Raw genomic sequence first — 16,209 nt, forward strand, 5'->3', positions numbered from 1 at the left:
AAAGGCAAAAACCTAAAAAGCCAAGGCGATGCACTGGAGTAATGTACGAGAAGAAAAAAATATTTTGATGTGTAAAAATTATTCCACTGTCGCTTTAACAATCCTTAAACACATCTATTCTATTCTGAAAGTATCGTTACATGTTTTTGTATATGTATTAAACAATATCATTATGTATTTCTGTGCTGTTCACATCTGCATTTTTCAACTTTATGTGTTCATATTCACATAAAAGCCCTAAGATTTGATTTCCATACTAGCTCTGAGTAGATGTATGAGACTCATTTTTAATCTCTGAATGAACAATAAAAACAAATAAAACCTGATGTGTTCAGGTTTCAAGACACATCAGCACTCCATGTATAATTTTTGTAACGTATATTAGAATTATCTGTCCCGGTGGAATATTACATCCATTGACAGCAAATGTGAGATTTCTTATCATTTGTCATATTGTGAGAAAATTTTAAATCTCTAAAACAAATTCATGACATTTTTTTTGCATTTTCATGTTTTGGCATTTATAGGCACTTTTAACTAAAGGCAGACTTAAAAGTCATACTTGGATAAAACTAAATATATTGTGGAAATACATCGGTAAAGTCACCCATACAAATAATGTGATGTGAATATCTTGATTCACTGGAATTAAAAGTAAATGATTTATTGTAGTTTGACCTGCTGAGCCCACCAATTCATGTCTCTAATCAAGATGTTTTCTATTGCTACTGTGTAAAAGCTGACAAGAAAAAGTATCCTGAAAAAGTTTTTTTTTTTAAACCAGGGAAGTAACATGCAAAGTACAGTTTCTATCCTGAGTGAACTTATTATGTAACCTCAGACTTCCGTGTTGTTTAAATCTCACTCCAAACAAATGGTTTCCCCCTTGTGTGGACCATCCCGTGTGACTTCAGATTTTCATGATGAGTACATTTTTTACCTCAAGTTTCACAACAAAAAGGTTTTTCACCCAAAACAACCAGGCCCAAAATTTCTTATAAAACATGGACTTGGTAGCCAGTGCAGTGGTCTCGTTTTGAGACTAAGTGCACCTCACCTGGAAAGCAGGTAAGAGCAGGCTTCAGCAGCAGTGGGCAGGGACAAATATATAGTACTTTAGCAGCCTTAAGTCTGTACAGGATGTCACAGAAAAGCTCACATTGTGTTAGATCTGATTCTGATTTATTAAAATAAACACAATATGTATTCTGTTAACTGAAAAGACTTCAGGATCAGAAAAACAAATCAGAACCTCAAAATTCAGCCACATCAAAGACTTATATTGAGTCAAATCAAAACAGTCAGCTCTATGATCAGGAGACAGCCAGCTGTTTCCCATCATGCCCCAGGTTTTGCAGTTGGTGGAGAGCAACTGCGTCACTCTAATGCTGTGATCCTGTTTAATGTCAGAAGTCAATATATCCAAGTCAGCATTCTTAACTTCCCATCTTTCTGGGGTAACATGGGGATACCTGCAGCAAACTGACATTTGACTGGCAGGTTTTTGAAATTCGAAAGGACAGCATCTGACTTAAGAGATTAGTACATGTAAAAAGAGACAGGAGGAGAAGGCTCAAACTGCATGTTCAGAAAGACATCAAGCATAAATCAACTGAACGCCAGTGATTAGTTGATTTGTGCAAAATTGATAGATGTCTTTGTGAAGATTCAGTTTTTGCCTCAAAATGACAAACTCATTAATGAGGATCAAATTGGACCAAAAGTTCATCTTAGTAGTCATTTTATTCAGAGTGAACTTTCATATGTGACTTCAGACTTCCCTGTTGTTTGAATCTCTTACTACAAACACCACAACCAAATGATTTCCCCCCAATGTGGACCGTCAAGTGTACTTTTAGACTTGCCTGATGCGTAAATCTTTTACCACAAGTTTCACAAGCATATGGTTTTTCGCCCGTGTGGCCTCGCATGTGTGCCTTGAGACTTCCGTGATGAGTAAATCTTTTGGCACAAACATTGCAACCAAATGGTTTCTCTCCTGTGTGAACTCGCATGTGTCTCTCAAAATTATTCTTAAGGCTAAATCTTGTCCCACAATAGTCACAGACAAATGGTTTCTCTCCTGTGTGGACTTTCATGTGTGTGTTAAGGTATCCCTGTTGTGTAAATCTTTTACCACAAACATCACAACCAACGGGTTTCTCTCCTGTGTGGACTCTCATGTGTGTCTTTAGATTTCCTTGTTGTGTAAATCTTTTGCCACAAACATCACAACCAAATGGTTTCTCTCCTGTGTGGACTCTCATGTGTGTTGTGAGAGCTCCCTGTCGTATACATGTTTTACCACAAATGTCACAAGCAAATGGCTTCTCTCCTGAGTGGACTTGCATGTGTCTTTCAAGATTTCTCTTTAGGCTAAATCTTGTCCCACAATCACTACAATCAAATGTTTTTTCTCCTATCTTTACTCTTAACGGTGAATCTTCCTTTTCCTTCACTCTACAACATTTCTTATTCACCAGATGGCTTGAGGACCTTTTTCCTATATGACATATCATGTGCTTCTGAAGAGACCCCTTGCTGTGAAACCCTCGACCACTATCAGAGCAGCTTAGGGTTTTTGCCACAACATTACATCCATCATCACTCACAGGGCTTTCCTTATACTTCAAATAATTTACTCCTGACTCATGTGGACTGGTCTCCTCACAACCATTGTTACTGTCCTCAGTTTCAGGTCCAGAATCTAACACAGGTTCTTGCCAGTCACCAGAACTGACATCAGTGTCAGAGCAGTCTGAAGCCTTTTCATCAGTATTTAGGTGTGGATGACTAGGACTAGGTTCAGATCCTCCACAGTCCTCTCCATCAGTTTCTGTTTTTATCTGTGTTGCTGAGCTGCTGGCTGGAGGCTCTGCCTCTCCGTTGTCCTCAGTTAGGCTTTGATGAAGCTGTGAAGTCTGAGGTTTCTCTTCATCATCTTCACTCTTCACAGTGACAACAGTGAATGGGAACCTGGTGATATCAGCCTCCATAAGCCCATGATGCTGCTCTCCCCCCTGGCCGGACCAGAGTTCCTGCTGTTCCTCTTTTATGCATTGGGTTTCTGGGTTCTCCTGGTCCAGACTTGGGCTCCACTCAGAGGAATCCTCTTCTTTGATCACCAACAGCTGTTGGACATCTGGAGGGAACATTAAAACACACACAAAAAATGTTGGCAGCCATTTTCAAGGAAATTAATTGTACTAAAAAATGAAAATTGTCTTCATTGTTAAACAACCACCATTGCTGAAAAAAAAGGGAAACTAACATGACATGGAAGCTAAAAGAAATGTTGAATTTTCACAATAAATATTCATATAAAACAAAAGAAGTTGTACAATCCAATACATAGAAGTGTGCTGTTTTTTGTCCCATTTAGTGATACTATTCAGCATTGGTTTGGAGTCACTGGGTTACGTGACATGGAAGCTATAAGGGAAAAAAGCCATTATCTTATAAAAATATATTTGCAAAATAAAAACCTAACAAATTAACAATCAAAATACATGCGCTATATGAACTCGGTTTGATATTTTATCATAATTTTCACTAATATCATCAAATCAGCAATTGTTTTTAGGTAAATCAAACAAACAATAGGGCCATTTACTGATGGTCCCTAAATCAGCATCCAGCGAGGTTCTGGGGTGGCGAGCTAACCGTCCTGCTGCTGCCAACACTGGGTGAAACTGAGGAAGACACACCGCTGGGAGTCTCCGCAGTGAATGTTTGTCCAATATACAACCTAAAACTAACTGTGAGTAACAGACAGTCCGAACATTTGGAGGCAGCATGTGTCGCTCCCTTCTGTACAACACGGTGGTTGCAGGAGATGTGGATGGTGGTGGGCGTACCTGAGCTGGAGGATGAACTCTGTCGCAGTATTTTGTTGCTTGAAGTGGAGCTGGCTTGATCCGTTTTCACACCGACTGTATCCACCGTGCTCATGATACAGACTCTGTAAACACACTCGTCGATATAATGTTCCAGGTGGTTCGGGTGGTTTGGTGGTGTAGTCCGGTTTCGGAGCCAAAAGTGGAAACGTCAGATGAAGAAAAATAGAAAGAAACAACAAGGTTTTATGTACGAGTAGAGAAGTTTGTTTAGGCAGTAGTCGAGCCGACGGGGGCCGCCATCTTGAGTCTCGCACTGTCTTGCGAGAGTTGCGTTCACAGTTGCACACTGTTGCCAGATCTCGCGAGAGAAACTAGCAACCAAGCCTATGCAAAGAAGCCCCAAACAGGCACCTTAGCTGATGTGTAAGAGGTTTGTACTGTAGTGTCTTCAGATCCATACATCAGTTTGTACGCAGTCACTAGTTGTTTCAGTTATGACAGGGTAGCCTATTAAAATGCTCTGTAGACTATCAGTGATGTTTATTCATGGTTCAACCTCCATTTTACAAGAAAAGTTTGCTACTTTATAGGTGTGTGACGATGCCATGCCATGGCTTGGCCTTTTAAGCTCCCACTCAGAGACAGCTGCATGTAAAAACTTTGACTATGTTTGCCCCTGTGTTGGACTCGGAGAATGGGCAAGTCTGCAGTACAACATTTGAATTTTCCCAGACATTTGCCAGCATTGCCCAGCCTTTCAGTGTGTCATTCACCGGCACAGTTGATTTTTAATAGAGAGCTATGGTTCTCAGTGTACACGCAGTGTACAGCGTTTCTTACAGTGCTTGCATATTGTTCCTGACGTGTTAGTGTGTGTGTATATATAATCAAACAAAGAATGGAAATACAAGACATGAGCTTCATTATTGATCTGTTAGATATAGACTTAGAATTCTCACATACCACTCACCAGAATTTTTTGTGCTGCTGAATACTTTAATGATGTCAGTCAATTGTTAAACAGCAGAGTTTGTAGTATGTACTTTACAATCTGTAAACATCACCACTAGCAGCACAATATGTTCTCTGTTAACCAACCAGACCTCACAAGTCAAACAAAATCAAAATATCTCTTTTCAGCAAAATTCAAAACTAAAAAAACATCATTGTGGAGGTCCTACCATGTCACACCTCCTACATCTTGACTGAGAGGTTGTTTCCGCCTCAAAATAACTTACATTAATTCATGAAGATCATGATTGAAATACTAATGCTACTAAAGTTCAAAGGTTCATCGTAGTGGTGATTTTACAACACCAGGGTTTTAGAACAAAATCTGAATTATAGTCTCTTTATGCCATATAAAAAAATATATTTTTGTGTTGAGTGTTTAGGAAGAGTTCAGGAGTATCACAGCCTGAGGAAAGAAGCTGCTTCATAGTCTGGTGGTAAGGCATTTGTATCTTTTGTCAGATGGCAACATGGTGAACAGGGAGGTGACAGGATTTTATTCATAACAATCCCTGACACTGTACCGTTTCTATCCTGAGTGAACTTTTGCATGTGACTTCAAACTTCGTGCCTGTTTAAATCTCTTACTGCAAACACCACAACCAAATGGTTTGTCTCCTGAGTGGACTCGTATGTGTGCCTTGAGACTTCCCTGACGAGTAAATCTGTTACCACAAACATCACAACCATATGGTTTCTGTCGTGTGTGGGCTTGCATGTGTCTCTCAAGATTACTCTTGAGGCTAAATACCATCCCACAATCACCACAGGCGAATTTTTTCTCTCCTGTGTGGGCTTTCACGTGTCTGTCAAGGTTTCTCTTAAGGCTAAATCTTGTCCCACAATCACTGCAATCAAATGGTTTTCCTCCCATCTCAACTCTTATCTGTGAATCTTCCTTTTCCTTCGCTCTACAACATTTCTTATGGACCACGCAAGTGAGGGACCTGTTGCCTAAATGACACCTCGCTTGTCCCTGAAGAGACCCCTTGTAGTGAAATACTTGACCCCAATCAAGGCAGCTACAGGTTTTTTTCCCAGCAATACATCCAACATCACTCACAGGGCCTTCATTATATTTCAGATTATTTACTCCTGACTCATGTGCCCTGGTCTCCTCACAGCCACAGTCACTGTCCTCAGTTTCAGGTCCAGAATCCAACAAAGGTTCTTGCCAATTACCAAAACTGACATCAGTCTCAGAGCAGTCTGAAGCCTTTTCATCAGTATTTAGTTGTGGATGACTAGGACTAGGTTCAGATCCTCCACAGTCCTCTCCATCAGTTTCTGTTTTTATCTGTGTTGCTGAGCTGCTGACTGGAGGCTCTGCCTCTCTTTTGTCCTCAGTTTGACTTTGATGAAGCTGTGAAGTCTGAGGTTTCTCTTCATCATCTTCACTCTTCACAGTGAATGGGAGCCTGGTGATATCAGCCTCCATCAGCCCATGAAGCTGCTCTCCCTCCTGACTGGTCCAGAGTTCCTCCTGTTCCCCTTTTATGTGTCGGGGCTCTAGTTTCTTCTGGTCCAGACTGGGACTCCACTCTGAGGAATCCTCTACTTTGATCACCGACAGCTGTTGGACATCTGGAGGGAAATTAAAACACAGACAAATGTATCAATGTGATAGCATAACAAGTTTACACTAAATAAATGCACTGAAGTTCTTTAGCTGAGGACATTTAGGAAGGACTTTGAGTTTGGAATTACAGACACTTTATATCTGTGTACATTTTACCAATCTAAGGTAACCAGGTACAAGCAATGACCAGGTGGTGGAGTAGTGGCTTCAGGGCACAAAGACCTCATTACCAAGACTGAGGGACAGATTTTCTCTTAAATTCTGTGTGCTATTTTCATTTTCTGTGTCATTCAGCCTGTTTTATAGAACTTACAAGAACACTTTCAGTTTGTTGCAATGTGCGGTTCAGGAACATTTTTAGGTCTTTAGAAATCAAAGTACCAAATAATAGCCTTGGGCGTTTATTTGTTTCAATCACCTAACAGACCAGGCGTTTATTTCGGACCAGGCAGCAATTTGGGACAGGCATTTAATTCCTTCCTCACAAAAATCTTGCCCAGCAAAACTGGGAAAATATGGCAATTTACTCAGAATCTTAAATTAAACCAGTATGACTATATATTTTTTTCCATTTTTTATAAGTCAGATTACAGTACTGTAGTTATTTTTTTTCTTCTTTTGTCAACACAAAATCCTCATGAAAACTCAATTAAACCTCAAACCAGTTAAAGATTGCTGAATGTATCAGTTTTTCAGGAAGGGAAGGTAGACAATATAAGGCCAAATACTGAACAACAATGGCCTGTATATCAGCAACTTGTTCTCTGAAACACACAGAAGAAAATAACATGTACACGAATTTAAAAAAATGTGAAGGAAGGCAACATGAGTAAGACAACAAGAAGAAAACTGTAAGACCAAGTCCATGTCTATCCTCTCACTCATCCACCTCATCATCATCATCATCCTCAACTACCAGTTAATTTTCAAACTCTTCACCCTCTTGTTCCTCCGGCTGCTCAGCTTCTCCATCATCCTCCTGCTCTCCTCGTCTGGCCTGAGCCAACTTCTCTCTCCCGGCTGCACATGACTCCCCTTCTTTGAAACAGTGGATCAAATGGTCCTCACTGCCATCAGCTGCCACTGTCAGGCCACACACCTTAAAGCACAATATCCCAAAAACATGTCAAAATGATTAGAACATTTACTGTTATACTCTATCTCTCTCTCTCGCTCACAAGCACACAGACACTCTCTCTCTTTTTCCACACACGCACAATCACCTTGAAAGATTTTTTCACCAGCTCCGTATCCAACTCCTCCCAAGCTTTAAGCACCCAGGCGACAAGTAGGCGACGAGCTGGGGCTCTCACGTTTCCTCCAGCAGTGAAGGTTTTGTCCACGTTACCGGCCATCCAGCGCTCACATGACTCGTGCAGACTGGCTTTGAACGGCTGATTCCAAACAACCTCAGGTGCCTCGATGTATTTTGTACATCCTTCCGGTATCACAGCCGTCGTTATCTTGTAGCCTCGCTTGAGCTCCTCTTTAGTGGCCTGGCCGATGTGGCATCGGTCGGAATCCCAGACGAGGAGACGAGGGCCAAATGTGGTTTTCCCCACAACTTTCTGCAGCCAATCTGCAGTGAGGTCGTCATTCATACAGCCGTTTTTAGAGGAGGCTATCACCACTCCACCAATGCTTTGCATCGCCTTGACTTCCTTCACACCTCCTTTGAAAACCACAAAAGGTTTCAGTTTGGTCCCGTCCGCTTTTGCTGCCAGAACCACAGTCATGTGGCTCTTCTCCTGGCCTGTAGTTTCCAAAGGGACACTGCGGGCCCCACGTGTCTCCACAGTAGTGGACCCGACCGTGTCCAACGACACCGCCGTTTCGACCATTGCTATGATGTCTCTGTCCGGTATCTTCTTTGTTTCAATCATCCGGGATGAAAATGTCACAAATTTTACCAACTTCTCGATGAATTCTCTGGCATCGTCTTGGGCAGAAGCTGTGTGTCTTCTGCCAGTGAAGTTGTTGCGGGGGAGAAAACGATTCAGCCAACCAGCACTGGCGGCAAACTCCTCATCCCTGCTGTCACTCACTGTGGCGTACATTTTTTTCGCCATCGTCCTGATCATTTTGCGGGACACTCTCTCCTGGCGTGCCCGTTTGCCGATAACCCAGTCCCGCATGTTTTTCTCGAGCTCCTCGCTCGCCTTCTTCCTGCCTCCACCAGGCAGCCTGGCCCTGTTGCTGTCCTCCTCGGACAGACGCTGAAGCTCCGTTTTACTTTTTCGCCAATCTCTCACTCTCTTGGGGTCTACAGAGAAACGCCTTGCGGCTGCTTCTCCTGAGTTTTCCTCGGCATATTTTACGACTGAAAGTTTGAATTTCAAGTCGTATTTTTTGTATTTTTTCTGCACCGGTGCCATGGCGATCCTACGTGTGATGACTGACAGAAAGCAAGCACACTCTGTGAAAAAAGGCGAAGAAGAAAAACGTGCAGTGTGTCAATTTTCACGTCTTCTTCCTCAGTGTTTTTTAAAATACATTAGACTCGGCTTATTTATCAAAATATACATCTGCACTCGGCGTTTAAAGGGGACCCGGCTATTATGTGGTAAGTTATGGTAAGTGCGAGGAGAATTCAGTGTAATGATTTAACAATCTTACTCCAGTTCAGAAGGTAGCGATGTCTGGACCCTCTGCACTCACTGACTGCCCGCGAACGTGCCCGTAAAGACCGCGAGTCTGTAAGAACCTGGAAGTCTGGACGTGTGGAGGCAGTCTTGGGTCGCTCACCTCTGTACAACACAGGGGTGCAGGAGATGTTGAAGGTGGTGTGCCTGAGCTGGAGGGTGAAATCTGTAGGAGTCCTTTGTTGCTTTAAGTGGAGCTGGCTTGGTCTGTTTTCGCGCCGACTGGATCGTCCGTGTTCATGATCCAGATTCTGCAAAAAATAAAATCGATCTATTGTTCCAGGTGGTTCAGGACGTTTTGATATTGTACTTCAGTCTGGGAGTGAAAATGGGAAACAAAAAATGAAGAAAACTAGAAATAAACAACAATAGTTTAAGTCCGAGGAGAGAAGTGTGTTGTCGATGGTCTGGTGCAGGGGGCCGCCATCTTGATTCTCGCGCTGTCTCGTGAGAGTTGGGAACGGAAGAGGAAGTGCGCCTTGGCTGCGGGGGGCGGAGCCAAAGGGCTGCGGTGTAGTCGGACAGTTTTATTTTTGAGGTTTTATTTTATTTCTTTAGTTTCATTATTAGGGCCTGAGCAGGGAACCTGCAAGGACCCTATTGTTTTTGAAGCGATTCTTAATTTTTTTATTTATTTATTTATTTTATTTTTTCTTCGGACGAAATGATTGCATTTTTCACTGCCTGAACATACCCGAAAACTCACCAAACTTGGAATTTAAGTCCCACTGGGCGAAAAATTTTATAATCTATTGTCGTCCTGAATTTTCACCACTAGGTGGCGCTGTTATTAAGCACAGCGCGTTTTGGCTAATAACTCCCATATACTTATATGGTATAGGCCACGCCCATTTCCGCCTACCGTTTTTTTTTGCTACGTTGCAAAATGTCGAAAACCTACTTTTTCGAACTCCTCCCAGGCGATTTTACCGATTTGCACGAAACTTGGCACACAGTATCTGTGGACGCTCCTGACAAAAAGTTATTAAAAGAATTTTGATAGGCCAAACAATACTCATGATATTAAATAACAACTTCCTGCAGATTTCCTGACAAACAGGAAGTGTTGGATATCTCCACAACGGTGTGTCCAAATGACATGAAACTTAAGATAATACTTTGACATGACTAAATGAGCATGTGTCCAAAAGTTTAGGCGATGACCACAAGGTGGCGCTCTTTAAATTCAAATAGTTGATATCTCTACATTGGTTGGGCGGATTGACACGAAACTTGGTATAGGCATTGCCACTGCCCTCTTGAGGATATCTAACAAAGGACTTATCAATCGGCCACTAGGTGGCGCTCTGGTGCCAGTTTAATTTTGTTTTTGGCCTTGTGACCACACCATAACGCTTATGGGAATGAAATTCATAGGGGTGGTATAGACTAGCCCCTGCAACTTACACATCAAAAATCACCAGCAGGTGGCGCTATTTTCCACGTGAAAGCATTTTTGACCCATAAGTCACACATATTGTGTCACACATTGTAAAACCTTATATCTACATGTTTGCTCAATTCAGCTGAATTATTTGGTGTAGGCCACGCCCACTTTCGAGTTAACTTTCAGTTCGCAAAATTGCGACAAATGCAAAAGCTACTTTTTTGAACTCGTCCCAGGCAATTTAACCGATTTGCACGAAACTTGGCATACAGCATCTGTGGACCCTCCTGACAAAAAGTTATTAAAAGAATTTTGATAGGCCAAACAATACTCGTTATTAAATAACAACTTCCTGCAGATTTCCTTCCAAACAGGAAGTGTTGGATATCTCTACAATGGTATGTCCAAATGACATGAAACTTAAGATAATACTTTGACATGAGTTCCTGAGGATGTGTCCAAAATTTCAGGCGATGACCACAAGATGGCGCTCTTTAAATTCAAATAGTTTATATCTCCACATCGGTTGGGCGGATTGACACCAAACTTGGTATAGTCATTGCCACTGCCCTCTTGAGGATATCAGACAAAGGACGTGTGGCCCTGTGCCCACACCATAACACTTATGGAAATGAAATTCATAGGGGTGGTATAGACTAGCCCCTGCAACTCACATACCAAAAATGACCAGCAGGTGGCGCTATTTTCCACGTGAAAGAGTTTTTGGCCCATAAGTCACACATATTGTGTCACACATTGTTAAACCTTATATCTACATGTTCCGTCAATTCAGCTGAATTATTTGGTGTAGGCCACGCCCACTTTTGAACTAAGTTTCCATTTGCAAAATTGCGACAAATGCAAAACCTACTTTTTCGAACTCCTCCTAGGCAATTTGACCAATTTGCACTAAACTTTGTGTGAAGCATCTGTGGACCCTCCTGACAAAAAGTTATCAAAAGAATTTTGATAGTACATAAAATGGCCGAACTATAAAACAACAAATTCCTGCATATTGTGTTGAACGCAGACAATCGTGTACATCTTGACAAAATACTGTCTGATTATCACGTAAATGTTCATAATTGTGTTCCATGGACTGATGAGGCTTTGTGTAAAATTTGGTGCAAATCAGCCAATAGGTGGCGATGTGGTTGCAGTCTAATTGGTTTGAATGGAAAGTAAATGGGAAAATCTTAAAATCCTCTTCAAAACTCATCGCCTTTCAACCTCTTGTTGTGCTTCATGCTTTGAGCTACAGATACCACTCCACCTTTTAAAGAGTCAGAAGACCTTGAACTGTTGGGCATGTATTCAGTTTCTAAAAATCTTTTACGGTTTCCAAATCATCACAGTTTTAGTTTTAAGGATTTTTAGGCCTTCTCCTGATTTTGTAATGGGTGTGTATTGCGCGAGCTAGATGGCGTGACATCATCGCTGGTGTGTAGAGCAGCTGGAAGAACTGGAGAAGAAATTCTCTTCAGCTACTGGACGATGATACTTTCAGCTTCTTCCTTAAACTATTTCGTTGCATTATGCCTCATGTGGACAAGTAATTAAATTAAATGTGAACGATGACTTCATGGGGTGATGTCACAGAAAGGGGCGGGACACTTGTACATATTATGTTTATAGGAATCTTTCTTACCTTTTTATTATGTTGTTCATTTTGTACTATGATTATTCTTTATTGTTAAATTGAACTGTCCTTATGCTGCTGTGACACACAGATATCCCCATTTGCAGGATGAATAAAAGAGTTCTGATTCTGATTCTGATCACGATCCATGGGAACTGCATGAGAAAGCCAGTGATGTAATATTCCAATCAGCCATAAATAAGAAAATGTTTCTAATATTTTATCACATTATGTTTGTGTTGGAGGCTGGACAAGCTGCAAGGAGCCATTTTATCTTATTTTCTGTGGGGTTTTTTTGAAGTTTTTATTTCAGTTTTTTAGGAGAATGCTGCCACATTGTCTTGCATTTGAAGCTCCAGAAATGTTTTGTGGACCACAAAACTTCACCTGACTTTCAGTCAGCTTGGGGGTGAGTAGATAAAGAGTGAACTTTCCTTTTTGGTTGAACTTTTAACTTACTTAGTTTCACTGTTGCAGAGACATTATTTCCTGATAAACTTCAGTGGGAGAACACATTGCTTGATCACCACAGTCCTCATCATCAGCACAGTTATCATCACAGACAAACAGTGGAGGAGTTCTGGATGAGCAGAGTTCAGATCCAGAATGACAGCAGTGTAGGAGACCGTGTCCCTCATCTTATTCCAGATGTTGAAGCTCAGGTTGCCCAGATGTTTGGCCTGGTCTATCGGAGCTCCTGAGACCAGCTGTGGATCCTCCAGCAGGAGGCGCTGCTCGACTCTCTTCACTTCAGCCTTGTAGTTCTGCAGGATTGAGACGTCTTCAGCTGTCTGATCCTCCTCTGTGGCTCTGACTGTGAAAGTGCCGCTATTTCTCTGCCCAGAGCAGAGATCCTGGCCTCCTCTTCCTCTTGTAGAAACTGATGAAGCTCTTAAACTGCTCTTTGATCTGCGCCTCTGTGTGTCGGGCCTGGACCTTGATGCCTTCTGCTGTTTGATCTCAGTTTCCTTTAACTTGTTCAAAGACGTTTAGGTTCTCCTGTAAGGGCTTCAGGGACTTCTGGAGCTCTTATTTAAGACCCTGTGCAGCTTCATCGATGGGTCTGAATCTGTGGTTGCTGTGCTGATGGTACAGATAATAATGCAAATTATACCTACAGAGTTCATTGTACATATTTATTATGTTGTGAGAGTGTTTCTTACATTTTTGCTGTCATATAACCTGTCAGGTAGTTTTTAATTTCTTTTTTCTTTGCAGTGTTTCTGAAGCAGTTAAAAGACAAACGTATCTGTACATATCTTTAATGTGAGGCTTCTGAGGAATGTGGACATTTTTACAATCTCATACCATTAAACACTAAAGAACACACTGTCCTCCGTCCCTCCTCCATTTCTTCTCCTTTGTTTTCAGGTGTTTCACCTTTTGTTTTGTGATTCGTATCTCAGCAGGCTGGACTGAACTTTACTGTGACTCTCAACTGCCTGTGTGGTAAATCATCAAAATCATAATGAAACTAAATATGTAAACTGTTTTTAAAGGTGCTCTAAAAATAAATACATTATTATATATATTATTATTTTATAAATAAGGTCAATAAGACATCCTGGTCATGTGCCGCCCTCATCACCTCAAATGTTGACCGACAAACAGAGATGACATCATGTCAGCTCTGTCACTTAAATCCTGTCCTAGCAGCTGAACATTTAAGGTCAAAGAACCACACACTAGATTATTTAAAATATTGCTCCTTACAAAAATAAATATTAACATAATAAATTAAAAGTAAACCACTGTCAAGGTTTATATGTTAACTGTGAGAGCAGTTTAGATGTTGTACGTTTGTCCCCCTTGTAAAGTTTAATAAAACAGCTAAATAATAATAATAACAATCACTTAATAATTGAGAATGATATGACGTAACTTCCTGTGACTGTCTCCAGTCATTGCCGTTATTTTGCAACTCTTTCTCGGTGGGTGGGGCTGCAGTTCTGTACAGTAATGACATCACATGTTGGGAACAAAAACAACGTTTAGAGGTAAAATAAGACTTGAAGACTTTAACATGTGGCCCACACTTAAGTCAGACCCACACAAGTGAAACTGTCACAGGCAGAGGGAAGCAGATGATGAGGCTTGTCAGCAGCACATCGACTCTGTAACATCAGACAGGATCTGATGATGACTAAAGTCCAGAGGAAGTCGACACTCGTCCAGAATGTCAAAGATGAACACAACCTGCACATTCCTGCTTAAGTTTCAATAAAAGAAGTGATGAACAAGTTCCAACAAGCTGTACTGTTTCCCTTTCAGCACATTCAGCTCTCTGAAAGTGAATGGAAATGTGAACTGTATGTTCTGGTTCACTTTGTCTGCAGTTATTCTGCAACACTTTCTCCATGGGCGAGGATGCGATTCTGTATACAATAACATAACACAGTTGGAATAAAAACAAAGTTGAGAGGTGAAATAAGACTTTAAACAACATTTAGATGTGAAGGTGTGAACATGTGGCCTACATTTAAGACATTAAATGTCCCACACAAGAGCTAAACGGTGTTGACAAGAAGCACCAGTCACATAAGTCATTTCAGTCACACAGTTACAAAGAAAATGTCTTTATTTTGATTCCATTTGGTTACAAAGAAAAAAATATCGAAAATATTCTTCATTACATATTTTAAATGTTTTCTCATTTGATTTTTTTTCAAATTAGTACATTTCTGCTCACCAGGTCTCATCTTCTATTTGTTATTAGTAAGTACTCAGTTTAAAAAACCAAGCTTCTCGTACAGGATGAGTAGGTCAGTAGCTGCCTAATTGTTTCCATCTTCTCTGCTTTAATAAAAGCAAAATGCCAATAAAAAACAGGAGAGTTTGTAGAAAGATGATGTGAATTAAGTGAACAAACTGAACCAGGTCTGTTTCACAAGAGACTCATTTGATGCTTCATCACAGACGGACAGAAACCAAAGAGTCTATTTTGATGAGGATGTTCGGGAGTCTCACAGTCTGAGAACAACATGTCAGTCCAAAAAACTTGATTTACAGGAAATCAGGATTCATTTCAGGAAACCGTCGTCCAACTCGTCCTCAGCAGCCTGTTCCTCTGCCCACAACTTTCAGCTCCTGGCTGCTCAAGTTCTGGAGAAACGAGCAGTGAACTGCAGATATATCAGCCATGTTTGATCCCCCTCGTGAAGTACAGGTTCAGGCTCCTGTGGCGGCTCGTCTCCATTGATTGGCTCATCTTGGTGATTCGTCCTTTCAACTGTCCATCACCTGCAAGATGAGAAAGAAGAGCAGTGGTAGTTTCACGTCTCTTGTGCAGGTTTTGTGTCTATTTGTGGAAGTTTTTAGTGAATTTGTGGAGGTTTGAGTATATTTGTGGAGGTTTTGTGTATATTTGTGGAAGTTTTAGTGAATTTATGGACTTTTTGTGTATTTGTGGAGGTTTGAGTGTATTTGTGGAGGTTTTGTGTCGATTTGTGGAAGTTTTTAGTGAATTAATGGAAATTTTCAATGAATTTGTATAAGTTTTTTGTGGATTTGTGGAGGTTTGAGTGTATTTGTGGAGGTTTTGTGTATATTTGTGGAAGTTTTTAGTGAATTTATGGAAATTTTTTGTGAATTTGTTTAAGTTTTTTCTGTATTTGTGGAGGTTTGAGTGTATTTGTGGAGGTTTTGTGTATATTTGTGGAAGTTTTAGTGAATTTATGGACTTTTTGTGTATTTGTGGAGGTTTGAGTGTATTTGTGGAGGTTTTGTGTCTATTTGTAGAAGTTTTTTGTGAATTTATGGAAATTTTTAGTGAATTTGTTTAAGTTTTTTCTGGATTTGTGGAGGTTTGAGTGTATTTGTGGAGGTTTTGTGTATAATTGTGGAAGTTTTAGTGACTTTATGGACGTTTTGTGGATTTGTGGAGGTTTGACTGTATTTGTGGAGGTATTGTGTATATTTGTGGAAGTTTTTAGTGAATTTATGGAAATTTTTAGTGAATTTGTTAAAGTCTTTTGTGGAGGTTTGAGTATATTTGAGAATGTTTTGTGTATTTGTGGAGGTTTTGTTTGTATTTGTGGAAGTTTTTAGCCTTTTTTGGGAGGTTTTGAGTGTGTCTGTAAAAAGCAGTTAACACGTGTAAACACTGAGAGCCA

At 40.7% G+C, this 16,209-nt stretch overlaps 2 protein-coding genes across 3 annotated transcripts; both read right to left on the minus strand.

Annotated features, from left to right (window-relative positions):
* Window positions 1-1,165: 1,165 nt before the first annotated feature.
* LOC119009465 (gastrula zinc finger protein XlCGF57.1-like) lies at window positions 1,166-4,199 on the minus strand. 2 transcript variants are annotated; one of them, XM_037080764.1, is made up of 2 exons: window positions 3,858-4,199; window positions 1,166-3,142 (listed from the first exon to the last, which is right to left on the minus strand). In XM_037080764.1, the coding sequence occupies exons 1-2, from the start codon at window positions 3,949-3,951 to the stop codon at window positions 1,743-1,745; spliced, it is 1,494 nt and encodes a 497-aa protein (XP_036936659.1). In that variant the 5' UTR covers window positions 3,952-4,199; the 3' UTR covers window positions 1,166-1,742. The 2 variants fall into 2 exon arrangements, with proteins under 2 accessions (XP_036936659.1, XP_036936658.1); XM_037080763.1 differs by lacking the exon at window positions 3,858-4,199 and adding an exon at window positions 3,614-3,822.
* A 179-nt stretch (window positions 4,200-4,378) lies between these two features.
* Window positions 4,379-9,372, minus strand: LOC119009462 (zinc finger protein 540-like). Its single transcript, XM_037080759.1, has 4 exons — window positions 9,046-9,372; window positions 7,653-8,845; window positions 7,369-7,528; window positions 4,379-6,434 (listed from the first exon to the last, which is right to left on the minus strand). The coding sequence occupies exons 2-4, from the start codon at window positions 8,802-8,804 to the stop codon at window positions 5,380-5,382; spliced, it is 2,367 nt and encodes a 788-aa protein (XP_036936654.1). The 5' UTR covers window positions 8,805-8,845; window positions 9,046-9,372; the 3' UTR covers window positions 4,379-5,379.
* Between the last annotated feature and the right edge of the window lie 6,837 nt (window positions 9,373-16,209).

The sequence above is a fragment of the Acanthopagrus latus genome, chromosome 20 (assembly GCF_904848185.1).
Source record: "Acanthopagrus latus isolate v.2019 chromosome 20, fAcaLat1.1, whole genome shotgun sequence".
In the NCBI taxonomy this organism is placed as follows: Eukaryota; Metazoa; Chordata; class Actinopteri; order Spariformes; family Sparidae; genus Acanthopagrus; species Acanthopagrus latus.

What these genes read in the sequence shown, in the direction of transcription:
- LOC119009462 (XM_037080759.1), bottom strand. Translation starts at nt 8,804, where the DNA reads ATGGCACCGGTGCAGAAAAAATACAAAAAATACGACTTGAAATTCAAA. An exon ending in TGGTGAAAAAATCTTTCAAG is followed by an intron (nt 7,529 to 7,652) that starts GTGATTGTGCGT and finishes TTGTGCTTTAAG; the next exon opens with GTGTGTGGCCTGACAGTGGC. An exon ending in GCAGCCGGAGGAACAAGAGG is followed by an intron (nt 6,435 to 7,368) that starts GTGAAGAGTTTG and finishes ATTTCCCTCCAG; the next exon opens with ATGTCCAACAGCTGTCGGTG.
- LOC119009465 (XM_037080763.1), bottom strand. Translation starts at nt 3,797, where the DNA reads ATGCTGCCTCCAAATGTTCGGACTGTCTGTTACTCACAGTTAGTTTTA. An exon ending in TGCTGATTTAGGGACCATCA is followed by an intron (nt 3,143 to 3,613) that starts GTAAATGGCCCT and finishes TGTTCCCTCCAG; the next exon opens with ATGTCCAACAGCTGTTGGTG.